The following is an 18,169-nucleotide window of genomic DNA, read 5'->3' as shown; positions in this document are numbered from 1 at the left end:
TTTTCACAAGAGTGACTCACGTGTAGTAGAAGAAATAACGTTCCGATTATGAAAATACAATCCGTTACTGTCTCTCCTAAAATATTTTCCCTTAATTTATAAGAGTAACTCACATGTAGTAGAAGAAATAACGCTCCGATTATGAAAATACAATCCGCTACTGTCTCTCCTAAAATATTTTCCCCTAATTTCGCCTACATATCATCAGCTCTCTCGGACGGTATAGTCAAAATCTGAACCCTAAACAACAGTGACAATATTCTTCAAGCTTTCCTGAATGGCAGGAAACACCATTGTTCTCTCCCAAGTATATTCCATACATATTCCATACCTTAACCGGACAATGATTCTGGTTTATGTCACATATCTCTTGGAAGAAGGGAGATCCCAATGATCCCATGCCACGTGGCAAACAAGAGAAAAGCTGAAGAATGATGACACAACTACCCTAGATCACAAGCAGCTCAAATTACACAGCAGGACACTGATCCTTTCCTCTGTTTGATTTGAGCCAAAAGAAAATAAAAACTAAAAAAAAAAAGATGAAAGATTTCCATTTTTGTTTTTCTGATGAGCAAAAGGCCAAGACTTTGCAAATGGTCTCTCACAGTCACAGACCGTGTTATATAAGTTAAAAGCTTGCAGCTTTTGCAACAATGTCTGCCGTGAACATAAAGATAAAGGGTTGAAAACTTGAAATGGGTCATTTTCTGACGACGGTGGTGGTGGTGGTGGCGCTGCTTCCGATCTGGGTTTTGGCTGTGGAGGCCAGTAAGCATCGGGAAGAGAAGACGACGAAAAGTCTGAGGTTTGGGGGAGATGGGCAGTTTAAAATACTGCAAGTGGCGGACATGCACTACGCCGATGGGAAAATGACGCCGTGTGAGGATGTGCTGCCGTCCCAGGTGGCGGGTTGCTCTGACTTGAATACCACGGCGTTTGTGAAAAGGATGATTCAGGCTGAGAAGCCTGATTTCATTGTTTTCACCGGTATGTATTGCTTTCTCTCATTTACTTGTTCTTGTTTTTATTTTTGTTTTTTATTGTTCATAAAATTATTATCAATACTAATCAAAAACAGTCTTTTTTTTAATTGCTATTAAAAAGGAATGATTTTTGAGAAGGATGACAGTATGTAATTTGCACACTTACTATACTTTGCAGTAGTTGGTTATGTAACCTTATGTATACAAACACTCAACAAGTTCAATTTAGAACACAAGGTTCTATAACTTCTATGCATTATTAGGAAAGATCATGCTTTTGGAATAATACTTGATGATGTTGATAAGGTTTGTGGGGTTGTTGTTTATCTGATTTATATCGGATTTTACTTTCGGAGTTGTTTGAATCAGATACTGAACTGGGATGTCAATGCCTGATGAATTTAGTAATGTTGTTCTTTGATACATTGTTTGGAGAAGTATAGATGATGTGGGGTGGGTGGGCTGTTTTATCTGATTTGCAGTGACTTTTACATTTTAGTTTGTGACTGCTGTTCTTTCTTTGCTTTGCTTGGGGAGTTTTGATTTTGCTTTAGTACTCGACTCTGGTTTCTTTGATTGGCTCTCTGACATGACCTGTGTGCAATAGGAGATAACATATATGGGTTTGATGCTACGGATGCTGCTAAATCAATGGATGCGGCGTTTGCTCCAGCAATTGCATCCAACATTCCGTGGGCAGCTGTTTTGGGGAACCATGATCAGGAATCTGATCTCTCGAGGGAAGGGGTAATGAAGCACATAGTTGGGTATAAAAGCACCCTGGCTCAAGTCAATCCTTCCGATCAAGATGTTATTGATGGTTTTGGGAACTATAATCTGGAGGTAGGTGGGGTTCAGGGTACTGGTTTCGAAAACAAATCGGTTCTCAACCTCTACTTCCTTGACAGTGGAGATTACTCGACAGTTCCCTCTATCCCTGGTTATGGTTGGATCAAACCCTCCCAACAATTCTGGTTCCAACAAACTTCGGCAAATCTAAAGGTACTAATCACATTGTTTCATTTACCAGATTTCTTATTCTTATACCACCTTTACTTCACAAATTGTTGCTACCAAGTACCAACCCATGCACCAAATGTAATTTCTTGATGAGTAAGATCTGATTAGGAAGTAATAATTCATTTTACCCTGCAGAAAGCATACATGAAAAAGCCACAGGCGCAGAAAACTTCTGCTCCAGGGCTGGCATACTTTCACATACCGTTACCAGAATTTGCTAGTTTTGACTCATCAAACTCCACCGGAGTGAGGCAAGAAGGCATTAGCTCTGCCTCTGTGAACTCTGGCTTCTTCACAACCCTGGTTGAAGCAGGCGATGTGAAGGCTGTTTTCACAGGCCATGATCATGTCAATGACTTCTGTGGGAAGCTAACTGGCATAAACCTTTGTTATGCTGGGGGATTCGGATACCATGCATATGGAAAGGCGGGATGGGATAGGAGAGCAAGGGTGGTAGCAGCAACCTTAGAGAAAACAAGTACTGGAGGTTGGGGTGCAGTCAAGTCAATCAAAACATGGAAGCGCCTCGATGATCAGCACCTCAGTACTATCAACAGTGAGGTTCTCTGGACCAAGAGTTCTGCTGGTATGTTTTCTTCAAAAGACAATGAACAGATTCAGTGTCCTTCTCCTGAATCATTCTAGATATATATAACTGGACTCCTAGGAACATACAAATTTTTCACTGTTGAGATATAAACTACACATAAACATAATCCCTGGTTCTTTGGTGTCTGCATAAGATAACAACCGTGTGGAATAAGTCTGGATGGTCAATTAGTGAATACTCATAGCATCTATGCATAAAATGTTTACCTGATATACATCTATCATGATTAAATTTTATTTGAACTATTTTCTCTTGATTGTTAAGATGCTTTTGGCCTGCCATTCACCAAGTTTCAGTTGTTGGCTGAAAGAACTTATTAGATTGTTTAGACCTGTATAGTATATCTGAAACATTGTTCTGAAATGATTGGCCTCAGTGGGATGATCACAAGCTGACTTCGCTTGTTGCTAAGATCTGTTGGTAGTACTGGCATACACACATTTACAGTTCCACGTCACACCATCTTTTAATTTGCTGAAGTCCTCCCAGTTTTGCACTTGAAACTAGAAAAGAGAGACATTCTGCCTGTAACCCTGTATTATCATTATTCATTTCAACTGGCATTCTATAATAATCCTTGTTGCAAAGGTCAAAATGACTGGTTTTTCCTGCACTTGAACCTTGTTCCTTTCGTATTCTTTTTTCAGTCTCGATTGATTATTTTGGAACAGGTGTACGTAGAAAGAAACACATTGGCGGTCCTTGAGAGTAATGAGCATATACAAGACCATTTTTGGAAGATAGCCCGAAAAAGACATGAGGGAGCCGCGAAACCACGACGATCTGGGGGATATTTTCATATGCATTTAAACAGACAATGAATGAATACGATTTGGGGAAGAGAATGTATCAAGAAACTGTATGGTATGTGACTTTTGTTTTGAAATGTGATAACCAGAAATCAATGAGATAGAGCTTTTCGCTTAAAACTTATACAGAGCCCGCTGGTGATGTTAGAAGACTGGTTATCATTTCCATTTAGTTTACACTACTACTTGGCGCATTTTTTCCAAACTACCAAATATGAGGCTAGTAACCGAACCTAACCAAAACAACGACCTCGATTTAACTCTCAAACGTATCTCCGGGTTAGCAATTCATGAAATGTTACTGATCGTCAAACATGGTGCTTCTTTTACAGTTTTACTGTGAGCCATTTGATCCATGCAAACCTTTCTGCCCAGTTTGCCCAAGGGAATGCCCAAAAGATGCCAGAACTTGATCTTACTTGTCCAATTCTTTAGGAAACTTTGCAATACAATAATTGATAATATAGTTCTTTACAATCCAGAAGGTTGGATAAAACTGAATTATTTGGTCTTAACTAGTTGCTAAGTTAATCTGCCTGGCAACTTTTATTGAACTATGAATTATGAATTTCAGTGAAGACCTATAAATCTTTTATCATTCATGGATACCAATGATGAGAACTCAGATTGATCCTTAAATTTACCACAGGCAAACACAGTTTGAATCACACAACTACATAGAAATAAAATGACTGCAATGAATTATGCAATCCTGAATTATGCAATCCAACAAATAATCAAATATAACACAGACGCAGACATATCAATAATTAGGAGCATCCAAATGAGCTATCCATTTGGAACAAGAAATATAAACATCTATCCGTATCTTTATACCAAAGATCAAACCACAGCTATCCATTATGGTTCTTTGAACTATTTGAGCTGCATCACATACAGATTCATGAAGACAATCACAGAACAAAATTCCATGTTACAATAGGAGGCTCAATATGGAATTGAACGTGTTTCAAGGTCGCATCAAACTAAGACTTGGAATTTACAAACGAATTAACTAGAATCAAACTAGACCAGAAGAAAACTCTTCAGGAGTCATCCTTATTTCGTACAAATGATGCCTTTTGGTACCTTGATTTTTCAATCTCCTTCCCCAGAAAATCCAAAGTGGTGTCAGTGACATGGTTTGGTATGCAGCCTGAGTCCAGCATCATTTTCAGAAACTTATACGCGTCTTTCAGACGACCTGCTTTACTATGAACTTCAATGAGTGTATTGAAGGTGACAACATCAGGATTTATTCCACTACTCTTCATCTGCTTAAATAGCTTGTTTACTTCGTCAATCCGGTTAGCCTTCCCCAAAGCATTAATCAAGGTGTTGTACATGACTACATCAAGGTAACCACCCTGCTTCATTAGCTTATCCAGAACACTACTGGCTAGATCAGCTCTTCCCATCTTCCCCAAGCCTTGAATTATCATATTGTATGTTGCTATATCTGTGGGGCAAACTTTTTCTCCCATTTCACTGAGTACACCCCATGCTTCATTGAAGTAGCCCTTCTTGACAAACGAACTCAAGATGGAATTATAAGTGTAGCTCACAGGGTTTGCACCTGTATCACTGAAAATCTCAAACAATTTGCAAGCCATGCTCAGCTTCCCCTTGGCCAAAAATAGGGACAAGAAAGTATTTACCATATCAATATCAAAAGTGTCATCCCCTTTGGCTTGAACTCGTTGCCCTCTAGACAGTGAAAACTGCTGAGAAGACTGGTCAGTGGACGTGATTTGATTGGCCAGCTGATCCATATGAGGAGATGATGACCACTGATCAATAGGTGTAGACGAATTCTTATCATCTTTAACTCCAGCATCATCTGTCTCAAAGCCTCCATCCATCGTCGAGGCAACAGAGCTTATGAGACTCAAAACGTCACTGAAGTCACCATTACTTGGGAAAAGTGGTGTATGGTCCTTTTTATTTTTTTGCGGGGATTTCAATGTAGCTTCCATATCGACTTTCCATTTCAGAACACTAGGCAGCAGATTACCATCCCTAATACGCTTCATGAGCTTGTCAGTCCAATCCCATCGACTATGCTTATACAGACTAATTATGAGTGTTGATATAGTAACCAAATCAACAGTAAAGCCTCGCATTTCCATTTCTTCTGCCAATCCTAGAGCCTCCTCAAGTAGACCCTCCCTACAAAGTTGCAGAACAACAATGCTGTAAGTAACACCATCCACAAACTGACCCTTCTTCTTCAAGTCACAAAATAGGGTGTAAGCAGCCTCGGCCCTTGCATTCCTAAACAACCCATCAATCAGAATATTATACGTCCATGTCGAGGCTCTCACCCCATACTGAATCATCCTCTCAAACATCTGACAGCCTTCATTAACTTTCCTTGCCTTGAACAACCCATCTATCAAAGAATTATAAACAACAGTATCCGGATTGTACCCATTGTTCTGCATCTCACTAAAAATCCTAGTAGCTTCCTCTATTCTATAACACTTACAACACCCCTGAATAAGAATCCGATACGTAATGGCATCCGGCTCATGACCAGAGCACTTCAACTCCTCCCACACAGTAATTGCATCATCCACCTTCCCAACCAAGCACAGCACATGAATGAGGCTATTATAAGTAGACAAATCAGGAAAAACCGAGTCCGAATTCAAGTCCTTCATCTCCTTAAACAAACTCAAACTAGTACCCAAATCACCCCAACACCCAAATGCATGAATACATATATTATACCCCCAAGTATCCATCTCAAACCACTCATTCCCCCTAAGCTTATCATACACTTGCTTAAACTCCACCCTCATGTCACCCTTCCTAAGACCCACCAGCAACTCATTGCAGGCAATGCAACTGGGTACCTGGTCACAAGACCCTCCTTCTAAAAGCCTAACCAAGATCGACATAGCCAAACGCAACTGACCCTTCCGAACCAAAGCAACCAACACCGAGTTGTACATATCAGCATTCAACTCAGCATTTACTTCTTGCATTGTATCCAAAATCTCAATCGCCATGTCGAACTTACCTTCCCTTATGAATGCGTCCAGGAGGGACTTGAAGGTCCCGGAATCCACGGCTAGAGAATCCCTCCTCATGATGGTGAGTAGCTCGGGGATTTCGGCGAGAAACCCGGCGCGGCAGGCGGTGTGGAGGACGTGGGAGAAGGCGCGTGGGGAGGGTGGGATGGAGTGGGTGAGGGAGCACCATTTGAAGAAGTCGAGTTTTTTGGAAGGGTGGAGGGATTGGGTGCGGAGGATTTGGAGGAGGAGAGGCTCGGTGAGAGGGAGGGGCTGAGGGAGGTTGCGGGTGCCGGACTGGGAGAGAGTCTTGGTGATGGAGGCCACCAGGAGGATGTCTCCGAGTTCGGCGGCGGTGTGGGGTTTGGGGTGGAATAGAGTCCTACTTCCAAGGCGCATTGGATTCTCAGACCAATTTAAAACAAACAAACTAGTACAACTTCTCAATTCACATCGTTCAATACAAGAAAACTCCCAGTGCGCAGTTAAGTAAATCCCACTACCTCATTCCGAGCCGAATGATGCTCCGACACCGCGCGCCACTGCTTGCGTCATCGCCGGGATCGAACCCACCGCGTGCGGCGGCCGTAGCCTCCATCAAATCACAAAGCGCTACAGTCCAGAACTCCAAGCTCGCTCACACTTTGCTTCCGGAAACCCTAGGGTTTGTTTGAGCTTGGAGAATGCGAGGACGGGGATTGTAAGGCCCCTGGAATTTCAGGAATTCGAGAGAGGATTGAAGCCGGAACGGAGGAAAGGGGGAAGTGTATAGACGATTTGGGGTACATATCCGGCTTATTTGCCCCCTCGTTTTAAAGGAAAAGTCACTATTACCCCATGTATCAGGCTTATTTACGGAAATATTCGGAAACAATTCCGACGCGTTTTTGGTAGTCACCGATGCGTTTTCAATGATTCCGATACCAGTTTCTTAACCTAAAAGGTAGCTTGTACGCGCTGATATGGCCGAAAATAGCTGAAAACGGCTGGAGATTGCAGGAAACTGTTGAATACATAAATGTAAATAACCAGAAATGTGGGGGCATAATTGACTTTTCAGCTGTTTCAGTTTTCTTTTATTTTTCTTTTGAGGCAAAATGTCAGTATTACCCCCTTGTATCCGGTATATTTACATAGGCTTTTCGGGACGTTTCCGACTTGTTTCCGAGCGTCTCCGATGTGTTTCTGGCGTTTCCGAGATCAGTTTCTAAATCTTCAAGGCACTGTGCACACGGAGACGGCTGAAAATTTCCAGAAATGGCCAGAAACATAATCGTAAATAAACCGTTAACATGGGGCAAAAATTGATTCTTCGGTTGTTTTTAGTCTTATTTTTTTTTTTTTTTTTGTCCTTTGAGATGGAAAGGTAAGTATTTTTCCTTATATCTGGTTTATTTACAGAGACGTTTCCGAACATTTTCGAGACCAATTTCTTAAGCTGCAAAACACCATGAACCCAATGATATAACCGTAAATGTCTGGGGGACAGCCAAAGAAGACCGGAAACGGTTAGAAACATATCCGTAAATAAACCGGATACGTGAGAGTAATACGGACCTTTCCTCTTCGAAGAAAAAAGAAATTAAATTTAAGCTGAAACGTATAGTACGTAGTGTTGCTTCTCCAATTCGAGTGCGAATCGTACCTTGCGCGCTTCAGAAGGGCCTCTCCTAAATCACAAGCCCCAGTTCAAACACCAATGGAGACTACTACTTCAGTTCCTAAAGCCTTCTCCTTTTCTTCTTCTTCTTTTTTTTTTTTGGTCTGAGCCTTCTCCTTCTCTTCAATTTCGAGTCTTTTTGAGTAAACGCGGGTACCGGGTCTTGATTTTCATGGAGGGGATAGCAACGGAATCACAAGACAGCATGGTCGACTTGACCCGACAGTTAACGGAGCTCCAGGCCCGTTACGACTCGACCCGGAACCAGCTCCAGACTCAAATGCAAGCTGTTAATCAGAGGGAGCTGAGGGTGAATTGTACCTATGCTGACACACAGAGTATATATATCAAGTTACTCCTGGAATCTAAACATATTTTTGCTTAATTGGTAACTTTGGTGAGAGTATGTATATTGAATTTATATTAGAGTGTTTTTCAGCATGTGTTTGTATGATTGTTCATACAAGCATCAGGAGCATTTCGTTTTTCAAATTAAAAAAAGACAATTAGCAGTTGCCCCATAATGCTTTACAATATATGGCTTATATCTTATTCTAAGAGATTTGACACATTGTTCATCTGCTCCCCCAAACAGTGCACGCAAATGGTGAATAGCAATATGGACATTAACATTTTCACCCAATTGCACTAATGCACTCTCTTAAAGGAAGTATTAGATACCACACTGAAGAAATGGGATCCATCATGTCTGTCTCCACCATTTTCTGAGATGCCAATCATGCCATGACTTTGTCATGAAATAAAAGAAAGAACTAGAGTGGGATGTTAGAAATACTATTATCTATATGTCTGCAAATGGAAACTCAGAGAATTCTGAAGACTTCTCTGAGCTCATAGATGGTGATGAGCTTGGTAAACGATTCTATTATCAACTTTATGGCAAAGTTCCAGAACAGACAGAAAATTAATTAAAAAAAAAACTTGCATGTTGATTGTTGGCATAAAGTGTTCAAATGATGCAAAGCATCCATCAATGTTTTATTCAGTGGTTCTCTTCTATATATATAACTACAATGAGTACACTTGCCTCATTATTTGAACCATAGTCATCAGAGAACTGAGGGGGATTCATATTAGAAATGGTGAATTGCTGTGGACAGTGGAAGACGGTGGTTGCCATGATTGGCATCAACCTTGCTTTGGCTATGGTCAATGTGCTTCTTAAGTTAACTCTGGATAAAGGAGTGCACAATCTGGTTCTAGTTACTTATAGGCAGTCAATTGCTTGTGGCCTCTTGACACCCATTGCCTTCTTTTGGGAAAGGTAAGTACTATACTTCACCCATCTTATTGCATTCTTAGTGAAGGCCAGGTTATGCTTCATTACACTCTTGGGACACCATAGCTAGCTATTAACAAGGTATAAAAGTCTTGTTTGTAAGAGAAACAAAAGTGAATCTTCAACCCCTTGATTATATATATGTCTCCCTACGTGCAGGCAGAGGATGTTTGCCTAATTTGCTTAATTCATATATTATTAGTTCATTGATAAGCAAGATTAATATAGAATGCCATCATCTGGCGTTGGATGTCAATTTCATTATAATGCTACTCATACACATGAACTTCATGGATCCTCTTGAGTTGTCTTTCCAGTAATATGATACAAATGAGTTTCTTGCAGAAAAAATAGACCTGAACTTACAGCTCGCATCATATGCCACCTTTTCTTCAGTGCTCTAATTGGGTTCGTTAAATTTCTTTTTGATATTTTCATCTTTTAGGGTGTACGTAAGTATTTGATAATTTATCTAAATCTATGGCAAATGCTTGATATAACTTTTCAGGATAACATTCACACAATACTTTTTTCTTCTTGGACTCCAATACACCTCAGCTACATATGCTTCTGCCTTCAGCAACATGGTGCCTGTTTACACTTTCCTATTGGCACTACCATTCGGGTAAAATTTAAAGGATTACATAAAAATCGATTAGATATTGTTGTTTTTGTATTTGCGCTTCGTTTTAGAATTCTCGGTTTCTTCCTCAAAGTAGTAGTGAAAACTAACTTCTATTTTCTTCTCAAAAAAAAAAAAACATTCTATTGAACTATTTCAGTCTAGAGAAAGTGAGCATTAGGAGCAAGGGAGGCATAGCCAAGATCTTGGGTTCTTTAATATGCATTGGTGGAGCTTTGTCATTGACATTATACAAAGGAATGCCACTGACCAACCAACACTCACATGCCACAGCTCAAATTGAAAACCATGACTATATGATGAGTACAGCAAAGAGAAGAGAGAGGTGGGTACTTGGTTCAGTGTTTGCGGCAGCAGGTTGCTTTATGTGGGCTTCATGGTTTCTCATACAAGCCAAGATTGGGAAGAGCTACCCATTTCAGTACTCTAGCACAGCCATCTTGTCCTTCTTTGGTGCCATTCAGTCAGTCATCTTAACCTTGCTCACAGAGAGAAGCATCAACATGTCAATGTGGGTTTTGAAGGGAAAGTTGGAGATATTGAGTGTCACATATTCTGTGAGTATTTAGTTCTCTTTTGGTCTTCATTGACATATTCATGTTCTGCCTATTCTAAAACCTCAGAATTTCCTATTTTGGTTTACACAGGGAGCAGTTGGATCAGGGTTGTGCTATGTTGGCATGTCATGGTGTGTGAAGCAAAAGGGTCCATTGTTTACATCAGCATTTACTCCCTTAATCCAGATATTTGTGGCTATGATTGACTTCTCAGCCTTGCATGAACTAATCTATCTTGGAAGGTTGGCTCAATTATATTCTCTTTGGTGCATATTAGATATTGATCATGTTTTCACCTCTGATATGGACACATGCATCTCTCTGCTATGCTATTTGTTATTCAAATTGCATGGTAACCTTGCAAAAACACTACATCTCTGATAAATTAACTATTTTCCTCAGCCTATAGTACATATTCATTATTATCTGCAGACTGCAGGTTCATTTCATAAATCATAATCCGGGTACTTTTCACAGTGCACCATGCTGTATAATCTCATCTGCAAATTAGTAAAGAAAGGTTACATTTATCCTTGTTGTGAGATTTGAGTTAAGACTTGATTGAGACTGTTTTCATTGACAACAATTTAATTTTAAGGCAGGCTTATTTTGATTCTAAGATAAATAGGCGATTACTCAGCAGAAATTAATCCTGTCAAATATACTTTGATGATACTCAAACTTTAAATAAAAGGATGCAGTATGAAAAACACCATAGTATATTTGCAATCTGCAAAACATATCTGACTATGATGTTATTCTCTTGCTAAAAGTTTGACATGGTTGACCAGTGTGGTGGGATCTGTCCTAGTCATAGTGGGAATGTATGTTCTACTGTGGGGGAAAAGCAATGATGATGCAAAGGAAATTGGGATGAAGCAAACACAAGCAAATGAAGAAGGAGCAGATGTCCATTGATTTGGATTTGAAAAAACCTGTTGTTAATCCTAAGTTCCTAACCCAACTCAGGCTATAGCCTCTATTAATCTTATTTTTGAAATTTAAAAGTTTCTAGTACAGTAGACCAGATATAATGCTGTTAGCAAAGTGTTTGATGATATGCGTGCGAGAGCATCAAGTAAAGAAGTTGAGGAAGGGGCTGAGGAGTATGTCTTCCAGTTCAGAGGCAGCGCCATGCCACCGTGGGGTTTGGCTTGGAATAGTGGCATTCCATGGCGCATTGCATTCTCAAGAACATAGAGATTTGATCTTTTTCACTTCACGTCTAGCAAAGACTCGAGTTTAACCCTTTGGAGAAACCAAACGAGCATCAACTCTGTATGGTTTTTAGCTTTTGAGGATTCACACATGAATGTATATATCAAAGGATCTTCACTTTAGAGCAGTTGCTCCATAAATTTATTTGATGATCATATATGTCAAAGGGTAGTAATAGTTTAGCCTATTTGTATGATTCGACTCATTTGAGATTTGAGCTGAGATTTTTTTCTTGATTTATCTCGTTAATACAGTTGAAACACAGGGATTTTAACAAGTAAATCATGAATCCAAGGAGGACCGACCTCCTTGCAGTACAAAGAACTTACAGTTGTGAGACCAAGTCTAGCCAAACCATCTGCTGATTGGTTGCATGCATTTCTTCCGAACATGTTTCCAAAATAGCAGCTAGCTCAAAGCCATTCATCAACTGTCTAATCTCTTCCACATAATAGCACTCACCTCACTAAGGTCAGCTTCAGGTTCCAATCTGTCAATCACATTCGCATTCAGTGCATCCCCCTCTATAAAAAGTTTGGTAATGCCCAGTTCTGTGCAAATCTAATCTCATGCAATAGCGCCATATTGTTAAGATATCAATCTCACATCAGGAATATGAGACCTTGCATTAGAGTTTATAAGGGTTTAGGTCTCTCCATCCATTGCCAATTGATTTTGGATGTGAACCCCAGACTACTTCATCACGGTATCAAAACGGGTTACCCACGTCCACGTGTGAAACCTAACGGCCACACGAACTTCACGTCACTAAAAAAGTTGTCCACGTCTGTGACTGGGACTGCCATTTCACTCACAAGGTCACCATAAATTCATTTCTCACTATTGCTCCCAATTCCCAAACCTACCTTTCCATGGCTCATATCACAAGCTCTATTGAAGTTTAGTTTCACCCACTTACACATTTGGGGGTGGCCTCCATACAATCTGCTCCTCTTGATTTCCCACTATCATCTTTCTTTGCTTGCCTCTTAGACAATGTGTATAATTAATGGACATACGCATACCACTCATGGACTTGTTTGACAATATATCTGTATTTGGATCGTCACTTTGCTTCCATGTATTCCCTTATTCCTTTCGGATTTTCCCTAATCCCTACTACTTGCAGCCCCATGTAGGAACAAACCAATAAAGATCGGCTCCTTCCAATAAAGTTGTGCAAACTACAAACTAGTTCCAACCATGTCTGTTTCCACACCCTTCTTGGTTCCAGGACATTCCCCAAGACAATGCAGCACCGTCTCATAAGCATTACCACATCTCCTAGGACTGATTTTCCGTTTTAACAAACACGCATTGCAAGGTAAGAAGCATGGCAAGCTCTTCAAAGAAAGAGCTTGACTTTGTTTGGAATTTTAAGATTCCAAAGAATACTCCAAACACTCCTGGAGTTCATATATAGCACCTTCTCCACCATTTCGTAATGCTAGTTGTTATAGTATTCACTTGACATACATCGTAGAACGATATATATCCAAAAATATCAATGGAATCAACACATCATAGAACAATCTGTGCAAATTGTTTTCTGAGATTAATTAAGCATTCAGCACAAGTGCTGTGAAAAAGATGATCTCCATGTCAACTCCATATTTCATACTGTCCATGGGGAATGCATATACTTATCAAGTTGATCCTTGAATATAATCATTTATGTTTGGTTAGAATATGTATACTTGATTATATTAGTGTTTTCCAGCATGTGTCTGCTATGACTGTTCAAACTTCAGACAAGCAACAGGAGCATTTCTTCTTCAAATTTATAAAAGCATTTAGCAATAGCTAGCCCATAATGCTTTACAAAATGGCTTATATCTTATTCTAAGATTTGACACATTGTTCATTTGTTCTTCTAAACAGCACGCACGCAAATGACCAATAATAGCAATGACCATTAACATTTTCACCCAAATAATGCACTAATGCATTCTGTTAAAGGAAGTATTAGATGCCACTCTGAAGAAATGGGAAGCCATCATGTCTGCCTCCACCATTTTTTGAGATGCCATGACTTGTTAAGAAAGAAGAGAAAGAACTAGTGGCATGTTCAGAATACTATATATATTATCTAGTTTTGGAACATGTGTGAAAATGGAAACTGATTCTGATGACTGATCTGAGGTCATGGATGGTGATGCACTACTATGAGCTTGGTAAACGATTCTATCATCAGCTTTCTGGAAAAGTTCCAGAACAAAGACATCAAAAATTAATAAAAAAACTTGCATGTTGATTGTTGGCATAAAGTTTGTTGAAGTGATGCAAAGCATTAATCAATGTTTTATTTGGAAGTGGTTATCTTCTATATATACAAGCACAATGAGTCTAATTGCCTTATCATCAGAATCATAATAATTAGAGAAGTGATAGGGGTTCATATTAGATTATTAGAGATGGTGAATTGTTATGGACAATGGAAGCCAGTGATTGCCATGATCGGTGTCAATCTTGCTTTGGCCATAGTCAATGTGCTTCTTAAGTTAACTCTGGATAAAGGAGTGCACAATCTGGTTGTAGTTACTTACAGGCAGTCCATTTCTTGTGTCTTCTTGACACCCATTGCCTTCTTTTGTGAAAGGTAAGACACTAAGACCTATAGTTAAACACTTGTTGCATTTGTAGTAATGGCCGGAATATGCTTCATGCCTTCATTGAACTGTCGGCGTCACCCTGGCTGTTAACACTGCATACAAAATCTTGTTTTTAAGAGAAACCAAAATTGAATCTAAACTCCCTTGATTATGTATGTCTGTACATGTTTGTCTCTCTACGTGCAGGTGGAGCATATTTGCTTCATCCATATTATTAGCACATCGCCATGAAGACCAACATAAAATGCCAACATCTCGCATTGCATATCAATTTCACAATAATGCATACATATATATGAAATTCATGGATCTGCTTGTGTAATCTTTTCAGTTTTCTGATACAAATGATTTTCTTGCAGAAAAAGTAGGCCTGAACTTACAGCTCGCCTAATATGCAACTTGTTCTTCAGTGCTCTAATTGGGTTGGTTTAAATTCTATTCTTTTCCTTCTTTGGGGTTGTAACTATTGATAATTAATTATACATGCTATATTCTTTCAGGGTAACATTCACACAATACTTATTTCTTCTTGGACTCCAATACACCTCGGCAACATATGCTTGTGCCTTCATCAACATGGTGCCTGTATACACTTTCCTATTGGCACTACCATTTGGGTAAAAATTTGTGGATTACATTGAAATCGATTATATATTGTACACTTCAAGTATATGTTGTTTACAGCTTTTACATATTTGCACTTTGCTATTTGAAAGTCTTGATTTCTTCTTCAAAATAGCGAAAAATAACTTCAGTTTTTTTTTGAATGTAAAATAACTTCAGTATTGAACTATTTCAGTCTAGAGAAAGTAAGCATTAGGAGCAAGGGAGGGATAGCCAAGATCTTGGGTTCTATAATATGCATTGGTGGAGCTTTGTCATTGACCTTATACAAGGGAATGCCACTGACCAACCAACACACACATGCTACAGCTGAAATTGGAAACCATGATTATATGATGAGTGCTGCAAAGAAGAGAGAGAGGTGGGCACTTGGTTCAGTACTTTTAGCAGCAGGTTGCCTCTTGTGGGCTTCATGGTTCCTCATACAAGCCAAGATTGGGAAGAGCTATCCATTTCAGTACTCTAGCACAGCCATCTTGTCCTTCTTTGGTGCCATTCAGTCAGCCATCTTGATCTTGCTTACTGAGAGAAGCATCAACATGTCAATGTGGGTTTTGAAGGGGAATTTGGAAATATTAAGCGTCACATATGCTGTGAGTATTTAGTTCTCTGTAGTCTTCATTGACATTCATGTTCTGCCTGTTTTAAAAACTCAGAATTTCCTATTTGGGTTTACACAGGGAGCAGTTGGATCAGGGTTGTGCTATGTAGGCATGTCATGGTGTGTGAAGCAAAAGGGTCCATTGTTTACATCAGCATTTACTCCCTTAATCCAGATATTCGTGGCTATGCTCGACTTCTCAACCTTGCATGAACAATTCTATCTTGGAAGGTTGGCGCAGTTGTATGTTCTTTTTTGAATATCAGATATTGATCATGCTTTAACCTCCAATATGTATACATATCCAGTAAGAGTTAGGTTGTTGAATTGTTGATCCATGCAACATGCAAAAAGAAAAAAATAAAAAATAAAAACCTACTATTGAACTAGTTCAAATTGGTATCTCTCTGGTAGGAAAATAGTTTTCCTTAACATATAGTGTAATCTGCATAACATATATGGCTATTAATATGTTATTCTGTTGCTAAAAGTTTGGCTTTGTTGATCAGTTTGGTGGGATCTGTCCTAGTCATAGTGGGAATGTATGTTCTACTGTGGGGGAAAAGCAATGATGCAAAGGAAATTGGGATGAAGCAAACACAAGCAAATGAAGAAGCTGCAGATGTCCCTTGATATGGATTCAACATTATGTTTTAGTTTTCACCTATATGTAGTGTTGTTAATAGAAACACAACTTACTTGAAGCCTCCTTAATATCTTATTAGCAATGGAAACTTTATAGTTTTGAGTTTCACAACAGTGATGACCAGATAAAATGCGATAAGCACCATTAACCAATTGAAACAAGACAGCAGAATTTTGCAACCTATATATAAACTCTCAGCTGGCTTTAAAGTTTGATAGTGCAGAAGTTAGATAGTGGATTTCTCGGTAGTACTGCTACACAAATTCTTATCAAAACTCATCGATCTGCCGAAATGGAATTAGATGCTGCTCGCTTTCTTGGTAAATGCATACAATATATAGAGGGATTATATGTGCTTTTACTATGTCAAATACCCTATATATGATGTTCATACGAGCACAACTGGATAAGGATAAGTGGATAACTATTTATAGAGCATAATGTTACGTGAGCTACTCTATTAAACACACCGGCCTATACATGTAGAAGCAGCAAATCAAGACTACGTACACAGCAGCAGATTAGATTTCTTATGTATTTCTTATTTTTTAAGGTTTTGTTCCCAACATAGTTAGGAGGCTCAACCCCACAACCGGTTCCGGTTATTAAACTAAATTTTGCACCAGAGGAGGACATATAAGTGGTAAATGAATGGTTTAGATGAGCTCAAATAATAAATATTTAATAAATAAATTATATTATTAATTATATTGGTACGGTACAGTATACCATGTATTTTAATTTTACATAGAGTACGTCATGAACTCATGAATAATAACAAACAGGCGTCTTCTCTTAAAAAAAACATCTAAAATAAGTAAATAGCCATATCTAGCAAAAAAGGATAAATGTAATCGATTAGCCACACCGTTTGTTTCACTTTCACGACATATGTGTTGAAATTGATAGAAAACAAAAGCATTTACATACCGTTGACAATTATCTAGCACACCTCCCAATATCTGAGTCTTCACCACCAGTATGTAGTAACGCAGTCACCAATTGCATGCGGTCACTTTCAATTTCAATCTCCTGCCAGCCCTGTTGAATATATAGCAATCAACAAACCATTTGCAGCGCAGAACTTGCAAATTATAGAGGCCTGCTTGCAAGTTGCAAAGGATGCAACACAATATTGCCCTCAAAGTTTCCGGCCGCCACACCTATACCTCTCTAAGAGCCTCAGCTTCCATTTGTAGCGCAGAACGAATTGCAAATTGTAGAGGTTTTGCAAGTTGCAAAGGATGCAACACAATTGCCCTCAAAGTTTTCAGCCACCACACCTATACCTCCCTTCCCCATTTCATTGCATGTGATTATTGTAGCTGTATTACTTGACTTATTGTCGTTAGGCACATAGCTTTAGTCAGCTTCCATTGTTCTATATATATTCCCCAGTTTGGATAAGAAGAATGATACAATATAATTGACAGATAAATCATTCGAATAAAGGACGAAAAACCTGTTTTCCATCTGCAAGGTTTCTTCAAGCTAGTGTAATATTTCTCTTTATATATAATAAGTGTGGAATCAGCTCAATAGGGATTAATTAGTTTGCTATTTTGCAGGTTGGGATCAATGGCGTCAGCTATTGGGGTGCTTGGAAAAAAGGTCGCGCCATATTGGAAAAGGTCGCTCGCCTATATATGTTCCTGGATTTCTAAGACAAAATGTCTCTCCCGGATGTTTGATGTGAGCACGTAATTTTAGCTTTTATTCTAAAATAAACATCTAATTCCTTTGTTTCAAAAAAAAAAAAAAAAATAAATAATTCCTTTAAATCGATGATATTTGTTTTCTTCTAGCTAGTTATTTGAAAGTCCAGATAGAAGCTAATTTTTTTTATTAAGCGAAGTTATACCAAAT

The 18,169-nt window shown here is 39.0% G+C and overlaps 4 protein-coding genes across 4 annotated transcripts; 3 read left to right on the top strand and 1 right to left on the bottom strand.

Moving 5' to 3' along the window:
* The first annotated feature begins 508 nt into the window (after nucleotides 1-508).
* LOC101300669 (probable inactive purple acid phosphatase 29-like) lies at nucleotides 509-3,446 on the top strand. The gene is made up of 4 exons (XM_004307275.1): nucleotides 509-990; nucleotides 1,594-1,988; nucleotides 2,142-2,592; nucleotides 3,288-3,446. The coding sequence occupies exons 1-4, from the start codon at nucleotides 699-701 to the stop codon at nucleotides 3,320-3,322; spliced, it is 1,173 nt and encodes a 390-aa protein (XP_004307323.1). The 5' UTR covers nucleotides 509-698; the 3' UTR covers nucleotides 3,323-3,446.
* Nucleotides 3,447-4,308: 862 nt separating this feature from the next.
* LOC101308135 (pentatricopeptide repeat-containing protein At4g01570-like) lies at nucleotides 4,309-6,841 on the bottom strand. Its single transcript, XM_004308702.1, has one exon. It carries the CDS (start codon nucleotides 6,839-6,841, stop codon nucleotides 4,472-4,474), a length of 2,370 nt encoding a protein of 789 aa, XP_004308750.1. The 3' UTR covers nucleotides 4,309-4,471.
* A 2,361-nt stretch (nucleotides 6,842-9,202) lies between these two features.
* LOC101307841 (auxin-induced protein 5NG4-like) lies at nucleotides 9,203-11,520 on the top strand. The gene is made up of 6 exons (XM_004308701.1): nucleotides 9,203-9,387; nucleotides 9,748-9,810; nucleotides 9,911-10,027; nucleotides 10,185-10,602; nucleotides 10,693-10,844; nucleotides 11,394-11,520. Exons 1-6 carry the CDS (start codon nucleotides 9,203-9,205, stop codon nucleotides 11,518-11,520), a joined length of 1,062 nt encoding a protein of 353 aa, XP_004308749.1.
* A 2,714-nt stretch (nucleotides 11,521-14,234) lies between these two features.
* Nucleotides 14,235-16,364, top strand: LOC101307545 (auxin-induced protein 5NG4-like). The gene is made up of 6 exons (XM_004308700.1): nucleotides 14,235-14,419; nucleotides 14,792-14,854; nucleotides 14,933-15,049; nucleotides 15,232-15,649; nucleotides 15,737-15,888; nucleotides 16,167-16,364. Exons 1-6 carry the CDS (start codon nucleotides 14,235-14,237, stop codon nucleotides 16,288-16,290), a joined length of 1,059 nt encoding a protein of 352 aa, XP_004308748.1. The 3' UTR covers nucleotides 16,291-16,364.
* The last annotated feature ends 1,805 nt before the right edge of the window (nucleotides 16,365-18,169 follow it).

This window comes from Fragaria vesca, linkage group LG7 (genome assembly GCF_000184155.1).
Source record: "Fragaria vesca subsp. vesca linkage group LG7, FraVesHawaii_1.0, whole genome shotgun sequence".
NCBI classification, from domain to species: Eukaryota; Viridiplantae; Streptophyta; class Magnoliopsida; order Rosales; family Rosaceae; genus Fragaria; species Fragaria vesca.
The sequence above is the reverse complement of the archived record's forward strand: the minus strand, read 5'-3'. Positions and strand labels throughout refer to the sequence as shown.

What these genes read in the sequence shown, in the direction of transcription:
- LOC101300669 (XM_004307275.1), top strand. Translation starts at nt 699, where the DNA reads ATGGGTCATTTTCTGACGACGGTGGTGGTGGTGGTGGCGCTGCTTCCG. An exon ending in TGATTTCATTGTTTTCACCG is followed by an intron (nt 991 to 1,593) that starts GTATGTATTGCT and finishes TGTGTGCAATAG; the next exon opens with GAGATAACATATATGGGTTT. An exon ending in CTGGACCAAGAGTTCTGCTG is followed by an intron (nt 2,593 to 3,287) that starts GTATGTTTTCTT and finishes ATTTTGGAACAG; the next exon opens with GTGTACGTAGAAAGAAACAC.
- LOC101308135 (XM_004308702.1), bottom strand. Translation starts at nt 6,841, where the DNA reads ATGCGCCTTGGAAGTAGGACTCTATTCCACCCCAAACCCCACACCGCC.
- LOC101307841 (XM_004308701.1), top strand. Translation starts at nt 9,203, where the DNA reads ATGGTGAATTGCTGTGGACAGTGGAAGACGGTGGTTGCCATGATTGGC. An exon ending in CTATTGGCACTACCATTCGG is followed by an intron (nt 10,028 to 10,184) that starts GTAAAATTTAAA and finishes GAACTATTTCAG; the next exon opens with TCTAGAGAAAGTGAGCATTA. An exon ending in GAACTAATCTATCTTGGAAG is followed by an intron (nt 10,845 to 11,393) that starts GTTGGCTCAATT and finishes ATGGTTGACCAG; the next exon opens with TGTGGTGGGATCTGTCCTAG.
- LOC101307545 (XM_004308700.1), top strand. Translation starts at nt 14,235, where the DNA reads ATGGTGAATTGTTATGGACAATGGAAGCCAGTGATTGCCATGATCGGT. An exon ending in TTCTTCAGTGCTCTAATTGG is followed by an intron (nt 14,855 to 14,932) that starts GTTGGTTTAAAT and finishes ATATTCTTTCAG; the next exon opens with GGTAACATTCACACAATACT. An exon ending in CTATTGGCACTACCATTTGG is followed by an intron (nt 15,050 to 15,231) that starts GTAAAAATTTGT and finishes GAACTATTTCAG; the next exon opens with TCTAGAGAAAGTAAGCATTA.